The sequence below is a fragment of the Lycorma delicatula genome, chromosome 5, assembly GCF_047948215.1.
Source record: "Lycorma delicatula isolate Av1 chromosome 5, ASM4794821v1, whole genome shotgun sequence".
Classification (NCBI taxonomy): Eukaryota; Metazoa; Arthropoda; class Insecta; order Hemiptera; family Fulgoridae; genus Lycorma; species Lycorma delicatula.
The window spans coordinates 154,987,265-155,009,444 of NC_134459.1; the positions used below are offsets into that span (position 1 = coordinate 154,987,265).

The 22,180-nt window shown below is 28.4% G+C and overlaps 2 protein-coding genes across 4 annotated transcripts in view; one reads left to right on the top strand and one right to left on the bottom strand.

Annotated features, from left to right (window-relative positions):
• The window catches only part of LOC142325508 (triacylglycerol hydrolase DDHD2-like), a 182,505-nt gene that overhangs the window by 17,667 nt on the left and 142,658 nt on the right, over positions 1–22,180 (top strand). The window lies entirely within an intron of this gene.
• Positions 1–22,180, bottom strand: part of LOC142325509 (uncharacterized) — a 102,231-nt gene that overhangs the window by 2,261 nt on the left and 77,790 nt on the right. For both annotated transcript variants that reach the window (XM_075367364.1, XM_075367363.1), the window contains 5 exons: positions 20,891–21,124; positions 17,976–18,192; positions 12,520–12,670; positions 10,106–10,229; positions 3,447–3,623 (listed from right to left, as the gene is read on the bottom strand). In XM_075367364.1, the coding sequence (XP_075223479.1) occupies positions 3,447–3,623; positions 10,106–10,229; positions 12,520–12,670; positions 17,976–18,192; positions 20,891–21,124 (903 nt within the window). The remainder of the gene's footprint in view (positions 1–3,446; positions 3,624–10,105; positions 10,230–12,519; positions 12,671–17,975; positions 18,193–20,890; positions 21,125–22,180) is intronic.

Here is a 22,180-nt window from a genome sequence, read left to right on the forward strand (position 1 = left end):
ACTCGCTATAAAAATCTTGGAACATACAATGGAGTGCGTATAACTTTGAAAAGAGGAAACAATCTTTACCTTCATTGTATAAGACGCATTCCATTTTTAAGGTAAAAAAGTGTCTTATACACTGAAAAATACGGTAATTTTTCAGCATCATATCTTTTGGTAATAATTAAATGAAACAAAGTGTTTTGTCACAATTCTATTTATGTATAAATTTATAACATTCAAAATTGAGCAGCTTCATCTGGCTATTTTGAAATTGGAATTATAGATGCTGCTTGTAGGCAAAACTTTCTAATGGTATCACATTGCAGCCCTCATCTTGGAAGTTTAGTTCATCATGGAGTGATGAATTGTGGGGATTGTAGTATAATCTTTAAACTATTTATTCTATTTCTATGACAGTAAATTGTAGGTAGTTCAACTTACCCTCATGGTAGATTTTGCTGTGTTGTTTGTATATGGGTATCAAAGGTTCAAGAAGGTTCTCTAAGTAATGCAAAATAACATTTTTAGTCTAGATTGTTTGTTCCAAGGCAACTACTGCTGTGGTTTTAAAATTTAACACATTATTTGTTGCAGTCATCCTTGGTTTAATGAGAACTGTTGTTAAGCATGTTGCAGTTAAGTATCTATCAGGAGGAACTTTCCTTTCTTTTTCCTGTATAGCCTCCGGTAATTATCTTTCAGATAATACTTCAGAGAATGATATGTAAGAGTGTAATCTTGTACAGTCTCAGTTCGACCATTCTTGAGATGTGTGGTTAATTGAAACCCAACCACCAAAGAACACCGGTATCCACAATCTAGTATTCAAATCTGTTTAAAAATAACTGACTTGACTTTACTAGTACTTGAACGCTGGAACTCTCGACTTCCAAATCAGCTGATTTGGAAAAACCCATTCACCACTAGACCAAGCCGGTGGGCTTATTAGAAGGAACTGTCTCCAAGATATTTGAGTTAGTTTCTAAAAAATTCACGTACTTAACCTCTGGAGATTAGACAGAAACAACAAACAGTTGAAAATTGTTCATGTTAAATCGATTGTAAAATTTACATATGTTTTGTTCTGAGAAAGCATATTTTCATCTTCATAGTGCATGTTGCAAGCAGAATTGCAATTACATAAACTTTGACAATATTCATGAAATTCATCAGTGAGAGACTTTTGCATAGTTCAGAATTAGCTATTTGATGTTCTTTGTCATTGCTGTCAAAAATTGTATCTTTGAAGAACATGTTAGGTATACAAAGGAAGTGTTTTATCATTTCATGATGTTAAATAACTTTTTTGACAAAAAATCAAGAGAGTTTATGGTTATTATCTGGTTTATAGCATTATCTGAAATGATGTCATGATCAGTATTTCATGATTTGGTGATGTAAATTTTACCATCAGACCTTTTTTTAAGCTCTTGTGCATACAAAAAAACATACCAGCTTCATTCAATAAGCTAACAATGCATAATTCAAAAGATGAAACAGCTGCAGTTTTTTAATAACCATTTAAAGGACAATTTTTAACAAAATGCAATAGTAAAAATTTCCTATTCAATATAAATTTCTTCTATAGATTTTCATAAGCAAAAACCTTTTTAAATACCCTTTTTAAATAAATTTGAATTTTAGATTAAATATTACTGAAATGATCTGTCTGGTTTTCAGAAGGTAAATAAAAATGTAACCTTTTCAAGTTTACATTTGCTGACAGTTTTAAAAAATCAGATAGTTTATTTGAGAGATTCTAGGTAAATGGAAAAATTGTTTGCTTTTAATAATTTCGAAAGCCATTTTTGGTTGATTATAACTTGTGAAATCAGTAACTACAGCATTTCAAATTACGAAACATGATTATTGTTTTAAATGAATTTGTTGAATCTCAAATTACTGATTTAAATATATTTAAATTTGTTTTTGTTTTTTTTTAATGAATAGTTTTGGGTTTATTTAAAACCTCTGTCAAATAAAGGTCTGATAAATTTTTGAAAAGAATTAATGAACATAAAAAATCAAATTTTTATCTATGGTGTGAAAAGCTGGTCGGTCAGTTACCAAGATATTTACCCCAAGATATTATTGCAAATTCAGTTTGAATTCCTGCAAATGACATTTAGTGCCAATGAATTTACATGAAATTATCATTAATGAATTTTCTGAGTAACTAATTTTCTAGGTACTAATATTTGTATCGTAAAAAGTAAAGTACTTTAATACTTATGATTTCTGTCATTGACTTTTTATTTAGCAAGTATCGTGAATTTGATTAAATAAGTTGAATAATTTTTAGGTGGAAATTTGTTAAGAGTTTTAAAATTATGCACCATGTATCATAATTAGATCTTGCCGGATGTAATCCAATTTCCTGATTAAATTTTTGTCCTAAAGATAAGTGTAAAATACTAACAGGATGGAGAGAATGTGTATTTTAAGTTTATCATAATTTAAACATATTTTATGTAAATCTTGATCAAATTCCAGTTTTATAATTATTTTTGAAGTGTTTGTTTCATTATTCCACAGTAATATTCAAAAAGGAATGTTTTGTCAGCCAAGCATTGCATTCAAACAAGGAGAGTTATAATCTTAATGCCTGTATTTCTTTGTTTATTCTTTCCTAAAGCTTAGTAGATGAATCATTTGTAATGAAACAGTAGTTAAACGGCTTATTTTCATCCTTGGAATTCTATTCTTGTGAATAAAATTAAAAAAAAAAAAACACATTTTCAGTTATTAGATTTTTAAGTATTACATACAGAGTTAATATAATATAAAATAATTTGTTAAATCAGGTTTTTTTGCATCTCTGAAAAATCTTAGTTTTTTGTGCGCACAGTTGAATCATTTATTCTCAAATAGACAAATAGAGAGCTGTTTCTTATGATCCTATAAATCATAGTTATGTCTTATGTTAATTTCTAACATTCTACTTGTTTGAAAATTAGTATCAAAATTTGAAACATGTTTTGTAATTTTTTTATTACGATTCTTTTGTGAGTATTCATTTTGAAACAGTCAGTGTTTGGAAGATTGCTGGTTGTAATTATTTATAATAAATAAGAGTGTTATAATATATGTATATATTTCTTTAATTTATTAGTAAAGAAGGTTATCGGAGATAAAATAATATTTACTATTAACGGTAGCTCTAAATTTCTATAATATTTTAATTTTGAACTATAAGGTGCAATTTGAGGTTTTATTTGTTAATGAATAAAGTAGAATGAGGCTTTTTTAATTAGAAATAGGAATGTATTTTTATATAAACACATAAGAGTGTATTTATTTTTTAACACTAGAGGTTGAAATTATTAAAAGCGACAGTAGTTGTCTCATCTAAAATTGTAGTTATACATTCTCTCTGTTTATGATTTTTTAAACATTTAATGATGTATACATTACAATAATTCTTTTGCAATCTACTTATTTTTAAATTATCAACTTTTTACCTCTTTCAATATCAATTGTTTTTATCCTAGTATTTCCATTAACATCAATTGCGGTTATATCAACCTTAGTATCGCAGCATGTTGATGAATAATGTATGTAAACTTTATCTTTAGTCCCTGCAATGAACTCAGATTTGTATTGTAATCCGTTTGGAATTGTTAGTACTCTGATTAAACCTGTAAACAAAAAATCAAGTGATAAATTTACCAGATCAATATATTATAATTTTATGAGATTATTTCTTTTATATAAAACAGCCTTTATAATTTTGATTAGTTTATTTATATTCCTAAATTTGTTTTATGGGTTTGAAAGTCTTCTTCATCATCATAATTATCGTAGGTTATCTGCTCTGAAGCATGTCTGTTATTTAAGTTTCCATTCTATTTTCAGCTAAACTGTTAAGTTCGTAATAACACACATTTTGTTTGAGTGCCTACAAATTTTATTCATGAACATCCTCTCGTTTCTTTGCTTTATGTACTGATTCTTCTCCTCTCCAGATATATCCCACCCAGTTGGTTTTTTTAATTTGAATTATTATATGTAAGCATTTATTCTCATTCATTCTCCCCATTTACCCCCCATCCATTCAATTGTCTTATGTCTCTTACAATTGATTGATTTTAGTTCAGTTATGGGAAAATTGTATAATTCTTTTTTTTGTGATTTTATTTATAAATGTCTATTTTACTTTTTGTCTTTGACAAAGAGGAAGTTTGCACTACGGAAAAATGTAATTTTTTTGGTTAGGTTGTATATATTACCTGCTACTGTTAAATATTAAGAATTGCTGTTTTAATTTATTGTTTACTTTGGTGTTTTTATCTGTGTATCAATCTTTGAACTGATTAATAACTCGCATTACTCTAAAAGTTTTTTGAATTGTAATTTGTATCATAATTAAAATTATAGGTTTGGAAAGTTATATTCAGAGTGGTTTCTCTTTTAGAATAAATGGAAAATAATTTAAGGTATTTAATGATATGTGTAATCAATTATTAGGTAGTATGTATGATAGGTTTGCAAATCACAACATTGTAAGTGTTACAGATGAATAAATTTATACTATTACAGTATTACTATTGCTATATTAAGTATTTTATCACCCTTTTACCTGTTAAGTTAAATAAATGTAATAAAAAAATTTTTTTCTAATATACTACCTCTCAGTAAACTGTTAGTCCAGTTGCAGTAAGGTTTTTCTTCCTGCTTAGGTTCATCTTGATGACTACTTTTAAGAAGCTATTAATCAAAGTATCTTTGTAATGTGGATATTAGAACATATTAAAAGCAATCTTTACTTGAATTGGAACTAATTCAATTTTGAAAAAGCTATTTTTAATATGATTATAACTACTTAGCCATAAATGGGTCAGTGATATTTTAATTTGTTGATTATAAATGTTTTAACACGTTATTAATGTTTATTTACTTATAATATTTATATATTATTTTTTTTTAGTAATGTTTAATGTAAATTTGTTTATTAATATTTATAAACATAGGAAATTTCTGTTTATGTTACTGACTGTCTAAAGTAAAAAAAAAACCTTGTTATTAAAACATTTGGTAAAACCTTTGTACTAGAAATAATAACGTACTAGATAGTTACACAATAATATTTATTTTTTATCCCTAAAACATTAATATGCTTTACTTTCTGTATAATTTCCCTTTTTATTTGGTGTACTTTGTTATATTTTTGGATTTTTTTGTGTAGTTTATTTTTAATAAAATTTGCAGTTTAAATGACCTCTAATGGTGTGAATATGTTTTAGAACTGTAAGTCAGAACTGGTAAACAGATCATTTATTTTAAAATTTCAATATTTTTTACTTAATTATCTTTTATAATTTAAAAGTTTTGTATTGAATTAAAGGGGTTTAAATAGTTACCAAAATCATCTGTTGTTAGTTATGAGTTCTACAAATAATAGCAGGTGTCTTTTCAGTTATACTATTATACATGTACTTTTCTTTTTCCTATTTAGCCTCTGTAACCAACTTAAGGCATTACTTCAGAGGATGAATGTGGAAGATATGTATGAATGTAAATGTAGTCTTGTACAGTCTCAGGTCGACCTTTCCTGAGATGTGTGGTTAATTGAAACCCAACCACCAAAGATCATCAGTATCCACGATCTAGTGTTCAAATTCGTATAAAAGTAACTGCCTTTACTAAGATTTGAATGTTGACACTATTGACTTCAAAATCAGCTGATTTGCGACGATGAGTTAATCATTAGACCAGCCTGGTGGGTTACTATATATGTACTACAGTCATTACCTACTAATAAATATAAACAGCATAATATAGTGTAACTGTGCTCAGTACTGTTTAACTTACAGTGGTGTAAAGGAGACAAATTTATTAAATATTGCTTATACCATTGTTATCTTATCTTACTCTTCGAGATATTCCAGTGGTACTACCATCATGATTGTAAGGAATGTAGTTTGCTGTACCCAGGGCTCATTACAAGTAATATTTTATTTAAAAAATTTTGTTTTGTTTTTTCATACAATTGTTTTTTTATAATTGAACTATTAAATCTTTTTTATCTGTATAAAGTTCATATGATAATATGAGTAATGCATATATATTACAGTATTAAGTCAACCGTTCGGAGCTTTTTTCATGTTTCTTTAATTCATTTAACTAATAGCATTTATATTAAAAAAATTTGGTAAACAAACTAAAAATATTTAGTTTTTCTGAAATTGCTTAGTAACTAATTTAGTTATAGACTTTGTTGGGGTCTTAAAACACTCATTACATCAGGCTGCAGATAACCACCATGCACTACATCATGTTGACTTAACCATGAGAGGAGTTTAAGGGAACATAGATTTTCTCATATTCAAAGCCTTATTTCAGTATCATTCAGATTGAGATATCTCAGCAACTAATTAAGATACAGAACAGAATTTTGATCAGTCTTAAAACACTTACCATGTCATGCACCATCAAATCAGCCCTCACCGACTTCATCACTCAATTCCTAAAAATGTTGTGAGGGAATGTTAACTGAATTAAATTAATCAATAAAAACTCACCTATAAATACTCTCTGATTGACTTAACAGTCTGAGAAATGACATAGCAACTGTATCACTTTAAATGTAACAGTTTACGTACATAAGATACAAAGTTTAAACAATAATCAATGTATAATATATATATATATAAAAAACCCAGTCGATATATATCGACTAGGAGTAGGAATACTTGAGCTAGTTTTTGACCATGGATGATTGTATTTTGCCTTAACATGCGCAAAATCTTTTAAAAATGTGAAAATGGAGATGGAACATACAGGTCGACGCACAGGTAATGTTTGGAAGGAAGTTTTATGTACCACAAAGTAAATTATCTATTATAACTAAAATTAATTTATGAGCAGCTCAGGTCCCCTAGCAATAATTTAACATAAAAGTCCCTCATACTAATTTTAAAAAAAAGAAAAAGTAATTGGATATTCTTGTAAGTAATTTTTTTTTTGTCAATAATTTGACTGGTTTGATTTTACTGTACATTCGTTTCTGTTCTTTACTAATGGTTCTTTCCTCTTCATATACATCTAATACCACATTTTCTCAATATGATTTCTTAATGATCTACCAAACCTAGTTCATCTCTTTAAAAATTCTCCTGCAGACCTCTCTTTCTCCATAATACATCTTTACTTCTTAATTTAACAACCTGTCTTAATTTTCTATATCCTCTTGTAGACCAGTATTTTATGAATGGTTTCTCTTCTTTATGTTCTTTTTATTTTACCATAATGTGTATTTTACCTTATGGTATTTTCACTACAATAACGTGCTACATTTCACACACATATTTTTCAGAATGTCTTTCTTATTACTTGATCTTTATGTTGTACAATCAAATTCTTTTTCTAAATGAAAGCTCTTATTGCTTGTGTCAATTTTCTTTTGAACTCTACTTTTCTTCATTCATCCTTTGTAATTCTATTCTCTTGGTAGGTTTCTTGATTATAACAAATGATTATTGTGTTTTAGTGTGTCAAGATTATACAGATGATTGTCACTTACCTTACTATTACTAATCAAGGGTTACAGATCAAGACTCAGCTGGACCAGGCACTAATCTGTTGTTCTGTTCTAATTAACAATTTATTCTGTATTATAAAAAATTAAAGATACATTAAATTGAACAAGAGGTTTAGCTGCCTACAGGCTTCATCTAGAGAGGAGAGTGGAAGAAGAGTTAGGAAAAGACCAATTTGGTTTCAGGAAACAAAGAAACAAAGAAAGCAATTTTAGTGTTCAGATTAATAGTAGCAGGGAGATTAAAGAAAAACAAACCAACATACTTGGCGTTTATAGACCTAGAAAAGGCATTCAATAACGTAGACTGGAATAAAATGTTCAGCATTTAAAAAAAAAACAGTTTAGATTCGGAGTAACAGTACAAGGTGAAAAGATAAAGATGCTTCGATTTGCTGATGCTATAGTAATTCTAGCCGAGAGCAAAAAGGATTTAGAAGAAACAATGAATGGCATAGATGAAGTCCTACGCAAGAACTATCGCATGAAAATAAACAAGAACAAAACAAAATTAATGAAATGTATTAGAAATAACAAAGATGGACCACTGAATGTGAAAATAGGAGGAGAAAAGATTATGGAGGTAGAAGAATTTTGTTATTTGGAAAGTAGAATTACTAAAGATGGACGAAGCAGGAGCGATATAAAATGCTGAATAGCACAAGCGAAACGAGCCTTCAGTCAGAAATATAATTTGTTTACATCAAAAATTAATTTAAACGTCAGAAAAGATTTTTGAAAGTATATGTTTGGAGTGTCGCTTTATATGGAAGTGAAACTTGGACAATCGGAGTATCTGAGAAGAAAAGATTAGAAGCTTTTGAAATATGGTGCTACAGGAGAATGTTAAAAATCAGATGGATGGATAAAGGCAACATACATGGCATTTATGTACTTAGAAAAAGCATTTGATAACATAGACTGGAATAAAATGTTCAGCATTTTAAAAAATTTAGGGTTCAAGTAAAGAGATTGAAGAACAATTGCTAACATTTACCAGAATGAAACTGCAACAGTAATAATTAAAGAACATAAGAAAGAAGCAGTAATAAATCAGGGAGTCAGACAAGGATGTTCCTTATCCCCGTTACTTTTTAATCTTTACATAGAACTAGCAATTAATGATGTTAAAGAACAGTTTAGATCCCGAGTAACAGTGCAAGGTGAAAAGAAAGATGCTACAATTTGTTGATGATATAGTAATTCTAGCTGAGAGTAAAAAATATTTAGAAGAAACAATGAATGGCATGAATGAAGTCCTATGCAAGAATTACCACATTAAAATATACAAGAACAAAATGAAAGTAATGAAATATAGTAAAAAAAAAAAAGATGGACCAATGATTATAAAAATAGGACGAGAAAAGATTACGGAGGTAGAAAATTTTTGTTACTTGGGAAGTAGAATTGCTGAGATGGATGAAGTAGGAGTGATATAAAATGCTGAATAGCACAGGTGAAATGAGCTTTCAGTCAAATATAATTTGCTTACATTAAAAATAATTTAAACATTAGGAAAGCATTTTTGAAATTATATGTTTGGAGCGTAGCTTTATATGGAGGTGAAACTTGGACGATCAGAGTACCTGAAAAGAAAAAAATTAGAAGCTTTTGAAGTGGGGTGCTGTAGGAGAAAATCAAGTGGGTGGATAAAGTGACAAATGAAGAGGTGTTTTGGAAAATTGATGAAGAAAGAAGCATTTGGAAACCTATAGCTAAAAGAAGAGAAAGACTTACAGGTCACATCTTAAGACAACCTGGAATAGTCGCTTTGATATTGGAGGGACAGGTAGATGAAAAAATTGTACAGACGGCTGCGTTTGAAATATGTAAAACAAATTGTTAGTGATCTAGGTTTTGGTGGTATACCGAAATGAAATGACTGATACTAGAGAGGGAATCTTGGAGAGCTGCATCAAACCAGTCAAATGACTGAAGACAAAAAAAAAACAGGCTTCAGTTCAACAAAGCACTAAATATCTGGTGCTTTCAAAGACATTATATCTGGAAATCTCCAAATTATATAAAGTAATCGATCAGTCACTATGTTTAAGTTTCTGTAGGAAATTAAATTGAGTGTCAAATTAAACTGCATGGAAACCATAAGTGATACGTTTTCCATTTGCTATGAACATTTAAAATCTCTATAATTAATTACTTCTTTAGAAGATGAGACATGCATCTACTTCTAAATTTTAACCGACAAGATAAAGTAATGGAAAAGTTACAACTTAATAAAGTTTCTTTAATTTTTTTTGTAACAACATTAATAATATTCATAAAAAGCAAAATTTATTAGTTTTGCAAAAAAGTGAAATAAACAAAACTGCCAGTTTCTTATTACTGTTAAAAGGCTTTTTTAATTATCAAATCAATAGGGTTCTTGTAAATTTATATTAATACCTTGTCTTTGAGTTGTATGTCTATTTCGTTAGTGAGAAGTCAGAAAGAGTTCTTTAGTGTTAAATTTATGTTGTCATTTTTATATTTTCACTACCCCTATATACCGTCATAATAAGTGTTATGATGTATTTCATTTTACTTAAATTTCCAGCTGAAATTTTTTTAATGTTTTTTCTTTACCTGAATCATCTTGTACTGTTGCATCTACACTCCACCAGTTTGAGTAACATACTGATGGTGATAAAGTGTCTCTGCAATAACCATCTGTCGTGTAACTAATATCAGGGCTGCTGCTCTCTATGTACTGAAAAATATGAAAATATATGATATTAAATTTATTTGAGAACAAATTTTATATTGTTTTAATTTTTTTTTGTGTAAAGATATGTGCTTGAAAGAGATTAATAAATTAGCGAGTAATATTAGCCATCATATAACAACAATCACTACTTGTGACATATACACAAGATTTCAAAGGATAGGTTAGTGTGCTTCTTATCATTCACATTTGGAATGTGTTTGAGTTTTATCTGCTTGTTATCATTATAAGTAAATGCATTTGTATCATTTATACATAGACACATAAAATAGTATTCAACAAGGTTTGAAAGCATTGAATTTAAAATTAGAAGTCCCATCCTTGGTTAATTTTTGAAGGAGTTTCATTAATTTGTATACTTCTAATTCTCTTCTATGGTCTCAGGTTCATTCTATCCTTTATTTTCACGAGCTTTGTCAACATTACATAACTACTACCGTTACTTCCAAACTGAGGAATAAGTAAAACCTTGCTACGATATTCATATCCACACCAATTGAAGGTTTTACTAATAGCATAATTGTGCAGCAAAAGTACTTTGCAAATGATGAATATTGTTTGTATTTTTTTATGATTGTCTTATTTTTTTCTAGAGGTTTTATATGCATAACAGTTTCATATTATATATTAATGTAGAACTGTCAATAAATGTACTGATGCAGAAACTTACCGACATGATTCTATTTTTATATATTTGTTTAATGTGATTGTATTGATATTTTTTAAAATATAACTAAAAACTCAAAAAATACTAAAATCATACAAAAAATAAATGTTTTAAAATAAAAATAAGTAAATAAATAATAATAAAATAAGTTATAAATTTGAAAATGTTTAATGATTGTTGACTCTAAACTTAACTTTATAACTCTTGTGAAACTTGTTTAAGTGAACAGGATAAGTAACACAGAGCTATGTAAAACCAGCCCTGCAACAAAAATTCTTTATCTTAGTTGGTTTTTCCAATTAATTCCATTCCATTTTTTCCGTTCAAGTCTTGTGGCTTTCTTTCTCTATTTGTATGGAAAAGTTCTACTTCAAATCCTATCAGACTTTGTATTTATACTGTACTATATTCCCGCACACAACCGTTAAGGCTTTCCATGATGAATTAGCTGTAAAAGTCATCTGTATGATAATTATATACAGTAAAGTTAATATCGTAAAAAGTAAATCTTCGGTTCATTCCAGTTTTTATATTTTGTTGATTTGTCTAATCTGTGTATTTTAAAAAATTGACTTTATGTATCATCAAGATAGATAATGTTTACATCTATATGCAAGATCTACTTGCATATAGATGTAAACATTATAGAAAACTAACAAAATGTTACTATAGTTCTACTGTGGGCAAAAATCATCTTTGGTGTGCTTGCTCCAGCTGCGAAGAAGATGCTCTTTGCTTCAGGTGGGCGGTTTGCTTTTTGTCATGTGAGCAGAGCCATCTTTAGCAATAAAAGTTCATTTATGTACTGATGTTTGTTTTCTCAGACTTCAGCTTCAGAAATTAGTTTTTCTCAATAAACTCCAACTGTAATAATTCAATTTTCACATGTAGATGAGCGTAGTGAACTCCCAGAGTTTTATATCTAATAGTTATTGAATATAGTATTTAAAAATAAATAAAAAAAGTAAATAAACCTCTTTTATGAAATCATGTCTGTTTTTTATTCTTTATGTCAAGTTTTTCTTTTTGGTAATAGTTATATACTTTTGTATTTGTTATATGCATGTTGTATACTAATAATGTCTTAAGCAATACTGCAGATTTTCTATTATTTTGTCAAATAACACTTATAATTATTTATTATTACAAATTGTGAATTTGTTTTTTTCTAAATTGTGATTTATTTGCAGTTATTTTTTATATTTAATTATTCATCTATTTACCTTAATATTATTCTATAAGTCTATATTTTAAATAATTATTATGGCTTTAATCAAGGCACTTATGTTTTTTTATATGTAAATTTTAATTGTAATCAACTGCTACAGCCATTAATCAGTAATAAATACCGACAACAGCATTGAGAATGCACCTATAATTGTTTAGTCATAATTAGAATAATATTTCTCCCGCTTTCCATATGATTTGTCTACAATCCCTTCTCCAACTTCTTTATAATATTTATCTGTATATTTTATTTAATATTTATCTGTTTGAACAGATTTATTTATAGTATGTTATACAAGTAACATACTAACAGAAACGAGAAAACAATGTTCTCATTTACAATCTAAGTTCCATTTTAATTAATATATTGGAAACATTTACCTGGTATCCAATATACAGATATGTTTTCGTTGTTATAGGTCCAAGGTATCCTTCTGCAGTCATTCTTACCATGTCTATTGTCCTTTGACTGCCAGTGTGTATATCAAGAATAACATTTACTTGAATTTTTGTTTTGGGAAAAACAATTTGTCTGAAAGTAATCAAAAAAAAAAAAAAAACTGTAAATATTTAAATAATAAAGAACATGGTTATTTTTGTTACATTTATTATAAAGTTCTTGCTTCATGTAATATTAATCTGGCATCTGAGCCTTTCATAGAATATACGTGTACAGATGAATGCGATATGGTGCCCTTTGCAAGTAAACAAAAGCATATTCATATGTAGGAATTAGTGTCATATTTAGTTTTACAGCTTCACTTATGTTAGTATTAGTTTTCAGTAGGCATCTTTTATTTTGCTTTGATGTGCCTTAATAATATACTAAGCTTTTTATCATTATTAAATAATCGTTCCACTGATGTATATTCCCTTGTAAACTACAACATCATCTCTTAGATTACCTTAAAAAGTAAGAATGAATTTTTACAGAAATGTACTGTCAGATAATTTTTTGGTGCCCATAAGTATGAATCATCTAACCTGTTATTTGGAAAATTGAAAATGTTATGTTAATATCCACAATGTGCAATCTTTGCTAAAAAAAATTGTCATGTATTCTTAAAAAGTAACGATATTCAACTGTCAAACCAGATAACAGGATTGCTTTCATGTAACTAAATATGATACTTTGATTTACAAGAAAATATCTTATTATATTGCTATTTTTAATAAGTTACCGAACTACTTTAAAAGTCTTCCCTTCAATTTGTTTACAATATAATTAAAAATTCTCCTTTTGTTATTACTAATATCCATATCTTTTTTTAAATGATAGTATTTATTAAATAATTTTTAAAAATCTGTACATTCTCCTCCATTTGCGTTCAATGTGTACATAAATACTTGTTCAAATAATTTTCATTCACTCTTCTAATTTGTGATGTATTTTGTAGTTATTTTTTTATATTTAATTTCTTCATTTATTTATCTTATTATTATTATTTTATGAGTTTATATTTTAAATAATTAATATGGGCTTTAATTAGATTTATTTTTTGTTTTATAATTAACAATGTATTTTGTGGTTCTCCTGCCCTGATCAAGATTTTACCATTGTTTCCCTTGATTCATCCAGGCAAATGCTGTGGTAGTTCTTTCTTTTTTTTATGTTGAGTATCATTACTACATACCTACCCGTTACTGACTTATTAAAATATATATTATCTTAAATCTTAATAAATCTTCAAATCTTAATAAAAAAAAAGGTATTTAAGTTTGATTTCTTATTTTAGATTTAACGGATGATGATAAGCCCCTTAAGTAATTTCTGAAGTCGAATAGCTTAGGAAATATTATACTGATCTTATCCTAACCTTTAAAATATAGTGTAATTCAATTTTGTAGACTGAAAGTATGTCAAATCACTTTACCAAAAAAATACACTTAGTTACAAAATGTGTATTGTGCAATATATAGACCATCTTCTAAGTAAAAAAAAGGAAAAAATGTGTTAATTTATTAAACGAAACTTCTTAACAAGTTCTGAAGTATACAGTTCCTAAACTACCACAATGTTTTATAAAAATTATTAGAGCCATTTTACATTTCATTACCTTAATTATCTTACATCCCTTTGCAGTTATTCATCGTGATGGAAAATGGTCTCTTTCCTTCTAATACAGACATTTCTTACAACCATTAAAGTTTTAATTTTGCTTTCATAAGAATATCTTGATTAAATGGTAATGGAGGCACTAAGGTTATTTTTTATGTAAATTTTAAGTACGATTATCCGTTATGATCATTAATCAGTAATTTATACCAGCAACAGCATTAAAAATGCACTGTTAATATTGCACTGTTTATATTTGATGATGTATGGGAACAGATCTATTTAACGTGACTTCAGTCATTGAGATTTTACTTTACTTCAACACACCTCAGTTCCAGGTTTATATTCTCTGAGATATTTCTCTTGGTAAGGGATGAAATTTACAGTTCATTTCCACTGTTAATAAGGCCTGTTGTGCATGTGTATACAGGTGTATTATGAAGTTCTCTTGAGACTTTCATAACCTATTTTACTCGTGAAAATAATGGAAAAAGTTCATATAAACATATGTCCTAAAATGCTTCCTTTGCGAGTTACGATTAGTAAAAGGTTTCTCTTGAGTTTCAGTTACCCTGGAAATGAGGTTGTATTGAAATTTTTAGGACATTAATCAAGGGGCAGAATTAGTGATTTCTTATGGATTTTGACATGAAAAATCAAATAAAATGATCCCAGAACCGTATTGCAATAGTTTTTGAGAAATCTGGAATGAAAACCAATAAATTGGGGTAAAACAACATATTTTGTATATTTGATGTATAATAACTTTGTTGAGTGAGTAATAAATACATAAAACTTATAAACAAAATTTGTTGAGAATTTAATTCTAAACATAATGATGCAAGTTAACTTGAATAAAAGAAACAAAAGTTAGAAAAATTCATTTAATTTAGAAACTGCATTTGTCTAGAAAAGTACTTATTTAAACAAAAACCAAAAAAAGTTTTGTTCAACAATTTTTTGTTGGTGATACGAAAAATATGTATAAACAAAAGTTACTGAAAAATTTCTGTTAAAATGTGAAAAAAACTGGAAATTACACAACTAAAATAAAAATTACGTAGATAATAATTTTTTTTTTTTTATGAATGACAGAAGTACAATAAATTATATGAAAAATTATTTCTAAGTTGACAGTAAAAAAAGCTACAGCTGATCAAAAATTTGCAATACTGTATTAGTGTTTAAATCATCCTGTAAGGTACATTAAGTATATCGGGTACTGTGAACTGTGCTGTTGTTTGTGAATATTTTCTGTGAATTTTAGTTTGAATGTGATCGGTTTGTTATTAAAGTAATGCCATACTTATTTGCAGCAGAAGAATACGGTATCCATTCATACAGTAATATGGTATTCATTTTGGGTGTGTGTGTGATACACACCCAATATCTGTGTGGTACAGATGCTGCAATAGAATATTAAATACCTTTTCCAAATCGCAGGATTCCAGACACCTGAACAATTAATGCGACTTTTCACTGCTGTCTTTCAGAGACAGGTGCACAACCTAATTCGTACCAGCTACATATGATCTGTCTAACACGACACTGATATTGATGAAATTATTATCAATGCTTCAGGTGTCAGTACACGATGTCTTTCTAAGCAGATTGGAGTTTTGTATTTGATGGTTTGGAGGACACTTAAACAAAACAAGTTTTATCGTCATAAACAACCAGTTCAATGTCTATAGCCAAGAGATGATCCGCTTTGCTTGGAAGTGTTGCTGAATTTTTCCAACTTTTCTTTGTTTTATTTATCTTATCTTACACCATGTTGTTGAAAATTAAATTCTCTACAATTTTGTTTAAAATTTTTATGTGTTTTTATCCATTTAACAAAGTAATTGTACGTCAAATATAAAAACAGGGTTTTTTTACCCCAGTACATTGGTTTTCATCACATATTTCTCAAAAACTTATGTGGTTCTGGGACCTAATTTATTCAATTTTTCGGGTCAAAAGTTATAAAAAAATCATTAATTCTGACCCTTAATTAACATCTTAAAAATTTCAGTACGACCTCATTTCTGGGGTAGCTGAAATCAGAATGAAATCTTTCACAAGCTGTAACTAGCAGACGAACAATTTTAGGACATATGTTTGTGTGAGCTTTTTCCATTATTTTCAAAAATAGAATAGGTTGTGAAAGTCCTCAGTAAACTTTGTGTTACACTCATCATTTATTATTGTCTTTTAACCATTATAATTTTCTTCTCAATTAATTTATTTTTAAAAAAATTGTTAATTTTATTACTGGCAATGCATGAATTGAAAATGCATTATTATGTATTTTTAAAAATCAATATTTGTATTAGATATTACATAAACAAATTATTTAAATTGATGTTACGCAGCAGAATTCAATACTTTTAAACATTATTATTCACTTTTAAAAGAGTAATTGATTGATTTATACTCAGTATTGGCAAATATAGAATTTTATCTGACAGCATATTTCATTAAGGAGTTTCATTAGAAATTTTCACAATGTAAATTTTACTACAATGTCAGAATTGTCATTAAAGATTGTATGAAAGTTTTAAATGAAAAATTGTTAGTTTTTACGAACAGGAGGCTCTACTTTATATATCGAGCATGAAAGCTACACATTTGATTTTTTTAACCAATACAGGAAACAGAAAGCTCCTATACATGTCCATAGGCAGAATTACTTGCATGTGAGTAGGCAGTGGACCATAAATAGTTTGACATCCTATGTTGAAGAATAAAGTTCTTCAGGACCAATGATTTCAAAAAAATTGTTCTTTTAAATCGATATATTATTATAACAATTCAATCATTTTAGAAAACCTACTTCAGTATATGATAAATATTTTGTAGGTTTTCTCAGTTACCGGTTCTTGTTTTTTTAGTAATGAAAATACAGTCCTATCTACTTCGGTTGTAGTTATATACTTTAAAATTAAGGTTGTTACTTTCATGTGTTGCATAATTCTGATGCTGAACATGTATGACGTTTTCAAATAGATTCTTAGTATCTTTTTTTCTGTTTAGCCTTCAGAACCACTGTCAAGTATTACTTCAGAGGTGAATGAGGATGATATGTAGTCTGATATGTGTAGTCTTGTACAGTCTCAGTTCGAGCATTCTTGACGTATGTGGTTAATTTAAATCCAACCACCAAAGAACACCGGTATCTACGATTTAGTATTCAAATCCGAATAAAAGTAACTACCTTTACTAGGATTTGAACCTTAGAAATCTCGACTTTGAAATCAGCTGATTTGTGAAGATGTGTTCACCTCTAGACCAACCTGATGGGTTAGATTTTTAGTATCTGGAGGAAAATAAGTTTTTGTAACTTATATGAGCCGGTTACTACAACACTAAGATCAATAATTTGTTGCTTTCATCCAGAGTGAAAATATGATCTGAGTAATAACTTTTGGTGCCTAAATGAAACCTTTAAGTGCTTCTTAGATTTCCAATTATACTTGATTCCCTTCCTCTTTCCATCAGATTAATGTTTAGATTGTGGACACCTGTTGATTTCATTATTTGTAGTTTTGTTGGAAGTCACTACGTATGCATCCTGTGACTTTTTCTTTCCAGTAATTGTTGTACTGACTAAAGAGTTATTGTCTTAATAAAAACAGAGTCTCTTAATAAGTGTGTTAATGCTTATGTTTAATAAAATTATTAAGCATTCAGTCGAATGAGATTTGTTCGTAAGATCGCTCGTACTTTTTAACATGCAATTCGACTCTCTACAATAATTTTATAAAACTAGACCTTATTTATAATTATTTTTTCTTACCTTTTTGGATTGATGTCCCTGATAAAATTAAGATTATCCTGAGTATAGAACATCATATCGAGCGGATGAAAATAATTGTTCATGACATCAAAATATAAATTGATTGTTTCTCCAGGTTGAGCTACAATTTGTGACAGCTCATTTAATTCGACTGTTACCGGTGCTAGAATGTTATGGCTAACGACTTTTAAAGCCGATAATCTTGTAAATTTACCACCTGTTAACATAAATGAATATTTTAAAATGATGAATTTTTTTCTTACTATTATTAAAATATTTGTATAACGTTTTGTGATGCTTTAATATTTTAATATTGTTTTTATTTCTTCCATTCAGGTTTTCATAATTATGTTACTTTTTTTTAAATGCATTGACAAAATGTAATCACACTTTAAAAAATTATTAAATATAAAATGACTTAAGTTAAAAGATTTAATTATTTTGAAAGCGAGTTGTTTTTTTATATTAAAATGTAGTCATATTTTGTAATAGTTTGCTTGAAAAGTATTGTAATAATAATAATAATAATGATAACAATAAATAATATTTTTAAATATTGCTTTTTTATGAATTCTAATAGTATTCTAACTGAAGAATAATCTATCTTAATCCAGTTCTACCTTAAAACTGCCATTACTAAGTATAAGTAGTATGTATAATACATTCTTTCACAACAGAAAGCAGTAAGTTTATTAGTTATTTTATATCTCAAGTACTTAGCATGCATCAAAACCATAAGAACGAATGAGGCAGATGGGTACTGATCAAGATTTTTTTTGTCTAAGAATGATTAAACAGTCATTCCGGTGAATTGAGTGAACAATTTGAACACTTATAGCTTACTACTACTCGCAGTTTGGTGGTTCAGGAACCATCAAACCACTCTCATCTGACTTTCTTAGGTAAACTCTTGAGATTTTTTCTTAAATAATGTGCGATTCTCATCAAGCTACCTAATAATGTTTAAGTTACACATTTAATATAATACTGTTCTATTTATTACGGCATATATATTTACTATTCTGTTAATGAAAATAATTGTAAAGTTTCGTTTAAAAAGAAAGTAAGACGTCTTTCATAATTTTATATCTTTAAAAACAATAGTGGGATTCAATTTTTTTTAAAGAATTGAAAAATAAAATAAATATTAGTGAACGTAACAAATGTATAAATTATAAGGTTTAACAATATTAAAGCATTATAATTTGTACGTACGAGGTTGAACATTGTTTTCATGTTCTGTGCCGCTGTGTATGCATGTATAGTTTTTGAATAAATGAAAAGAACGTTCTAAGGTTGTATTGTGTAATACACTTAATAACAATATTTTGCACGCCTGTGCGTATATGTGAACATATGTAGAAACATGTTTGCTTTATATGATACGTTGTACTTCTGTATAATTTAATAAAATACAGTTAATTATTAAATTTACATTCAGTACCAAAATATCTTCAGGGTCTAGTTTGTCTTATTTTTTTTGTGTCATCTTTTTTTATAATACTTCATTAACAACGGTAAAACCTAGTTTATGATAGGTAGATTTTTATTTAAATTATTCATCGCATTTTCTTTTTTAATCCTTTTGAAATTTTATGTAATAATGCCTAATAGCGGTTTAAATGCAAATTATTTCTTGAAATTACCGCCTTAATGACATATTCCTTCGGAGGACATAAAAGTTATTAGCATATTATTAGTTGCAGAGAAATGTTATTTTTGTTGCGCTGATTATCGCTTTTGACTATTTAAATCCCTTCTGTTAATGTCTCGACTTAAGTCAATAGGTTGTTATTAAAACGATTCGGTTTATTTTGATTTGATGAAGAAAAACGTTTAGGATGTATAAGGATTGTAAGGGAAGACAAACTTATAGAAATATGTGAAGCTGAAAATTATGGTTATAATAATTATTTTGATTATTTGTTGTAAACAACATTTATTTATTTTATCGTTTAAATATATCAGATGACTGTTACAAAAAAGATTGTTTTAATTTCTTTTTTTGAAAAGATATACTGCTTCCCTAAGATTCTAGAATGTGAAAAGGTAAACGATATATTTCTGAATGCTTAGCTCCTAAGTTATTTTCTTGTAAATGAAAAAAAGGTTTACGTTAAAAAGATTCAGAATTTTTTATGTTTAATTAAAGATTTACTTTAATATCTTAATTAATGGTACGATCGTGTACTTTTTACTTCCTTGTCCGAAGTAAAGGAAGTATTGTGATCGCGAAATATTTTGGTTTTTCAAATTTTAACGGAAATATACATTTTGACCATCCATGAATCCATTTTGACTAGTTTCGGCGTGACGTCTGTACGTATCTCGCATAACTCCAAAACGATTAGCCGTAGGATTTTGAAATTTTAGATTTAGGACTGTTGTAACATCTAGCTATGCACCACCCGTTTTGATTGGAATCGACTGAACCAAAAGTGTCCAAAAAAGTACAAAATCCAAAATATTTTGGACTTTTTCTTAACTGCAGTAATAAGCCCTAATCGACAGCTTTTCAACGATATATGATAAGTGGTACTTATTTTCATTGGTTCCAGAGTTATAGCCAAATAAAAGTTTAATTAATGAAATATTTGGATCTTACAAGAGGAAGGCACATCGTTTCAAATCCGTCTTCATCGCCTTTTTAATTTTTTTATTTTTATTTAAATATATTGATTTATTAATAATTATTAACCTCAGATTGTAAAAAAACGTTTTACAATGAATAATAATTCAATAATAATAATAAAAATAAAATAAAAATTATGAAAAAATATCAGAAGTTATTAATGAAATAAAATTTTATGTACTTTTAAAAATGTGTGTATGTAATTTAATAGGCGTACAAGGAAGTCATGAGGTGTCCACATCAGATTTTTAACACTTACTTTCCGTATTTAATATAAACTTACCGTTGTTATCTTCACCGAATACTTGTACGTAATATTGTTCGTCCTTTAATTTGTCAGCCGGTAGTCGCCACTCCGAATTACATTCATCGTTCGTTTCATCAGCATCATCGTCGTTAGTTTCATATAAATTTCTGACGTGTTCCAATCTTGTCAATTGTTTACCAGTTTCATCTACTAACACGACTTCATCGAGCTTTCCTTCTCCTTGTAATCTGACTAGATCTACATTTTCTCCTGAAATAAACAGAAACGCAATTATTTCTTTGAAAATATTCTTAGTATATCGATTTATTACAGTATTAGTCGATATCATTAACATATTGAACGGTTTAAAAGTCGGTTACAATAATATTATAACAGTTAAAAAAGGTTTTTTATTGTGACATGTTCAATACTCATCAGAAGAAATGTTCAAAGTATCGATGTTCTATCCTTACGCTTATGTGGTAGCGTTTAATGCCAGTGGCGGCGGCTTATAGCTAAAATTAGTGGGGGTGCTGCTCCAGAAAATTTTATTCAGGGTCTTTCAAGGCCACGGTTAAAGTTTTCTGTAAAATAAAAGAACTGATAAAAATGAATCGAATAGAATAGCTGGAATCAGGATAATAATCTAATTCTACACTTTATCACATACAATAAGGTACACGGTTTTTAAGCACAAAAAACCGTATTCGGTTTAACCGAATAGATAATAAAATGTCAATACAAATAATATATTTTAGTATTATTAGTTAATAGCTTAATAAAATGATAGCTTAAGAAGTATGGTCTAACGGTGCTTAAAATTTAAATTTCTGTGTCCACAGAAACAAATACATAATTCGTTTTTACTAATTACCTTCTCTTTCGCCCGTTCGTTTTTACTAATTACCTTCTCTTTCGCCCGTCCTGCATGTTTTTGGACAATATTGGCAATGAAAGAGCCCTTTCTTTCCGCTATCTTCTGATCGCTACTGAAAAAACAGCCTAACCGCTTTTATATTCCTTCCACCAACTAAACTAGAAAAGGGAACGAACAAGGAACGTTCGATACACATGGAGTAAAAGACCAGCACGTCAGAGTCGGCACTGCAGGAACGACAGTGCTCTCTTTCCCTCGCGTGTAGCTTCCTATGTGCGCATGTACACACCAGTTAAACACCACGTCGCTGGAACTGTGAAGCTCACAGTTCCTAGCAAAACTTTTTGTATCTTTTTCATAAACTTGGGGATGGCTAGTGGCATTAAGCTTAAGGATTATTTATTGTACAAGTGTAAAGAAAAAAGAACTCATTATATTAATTGTTATCC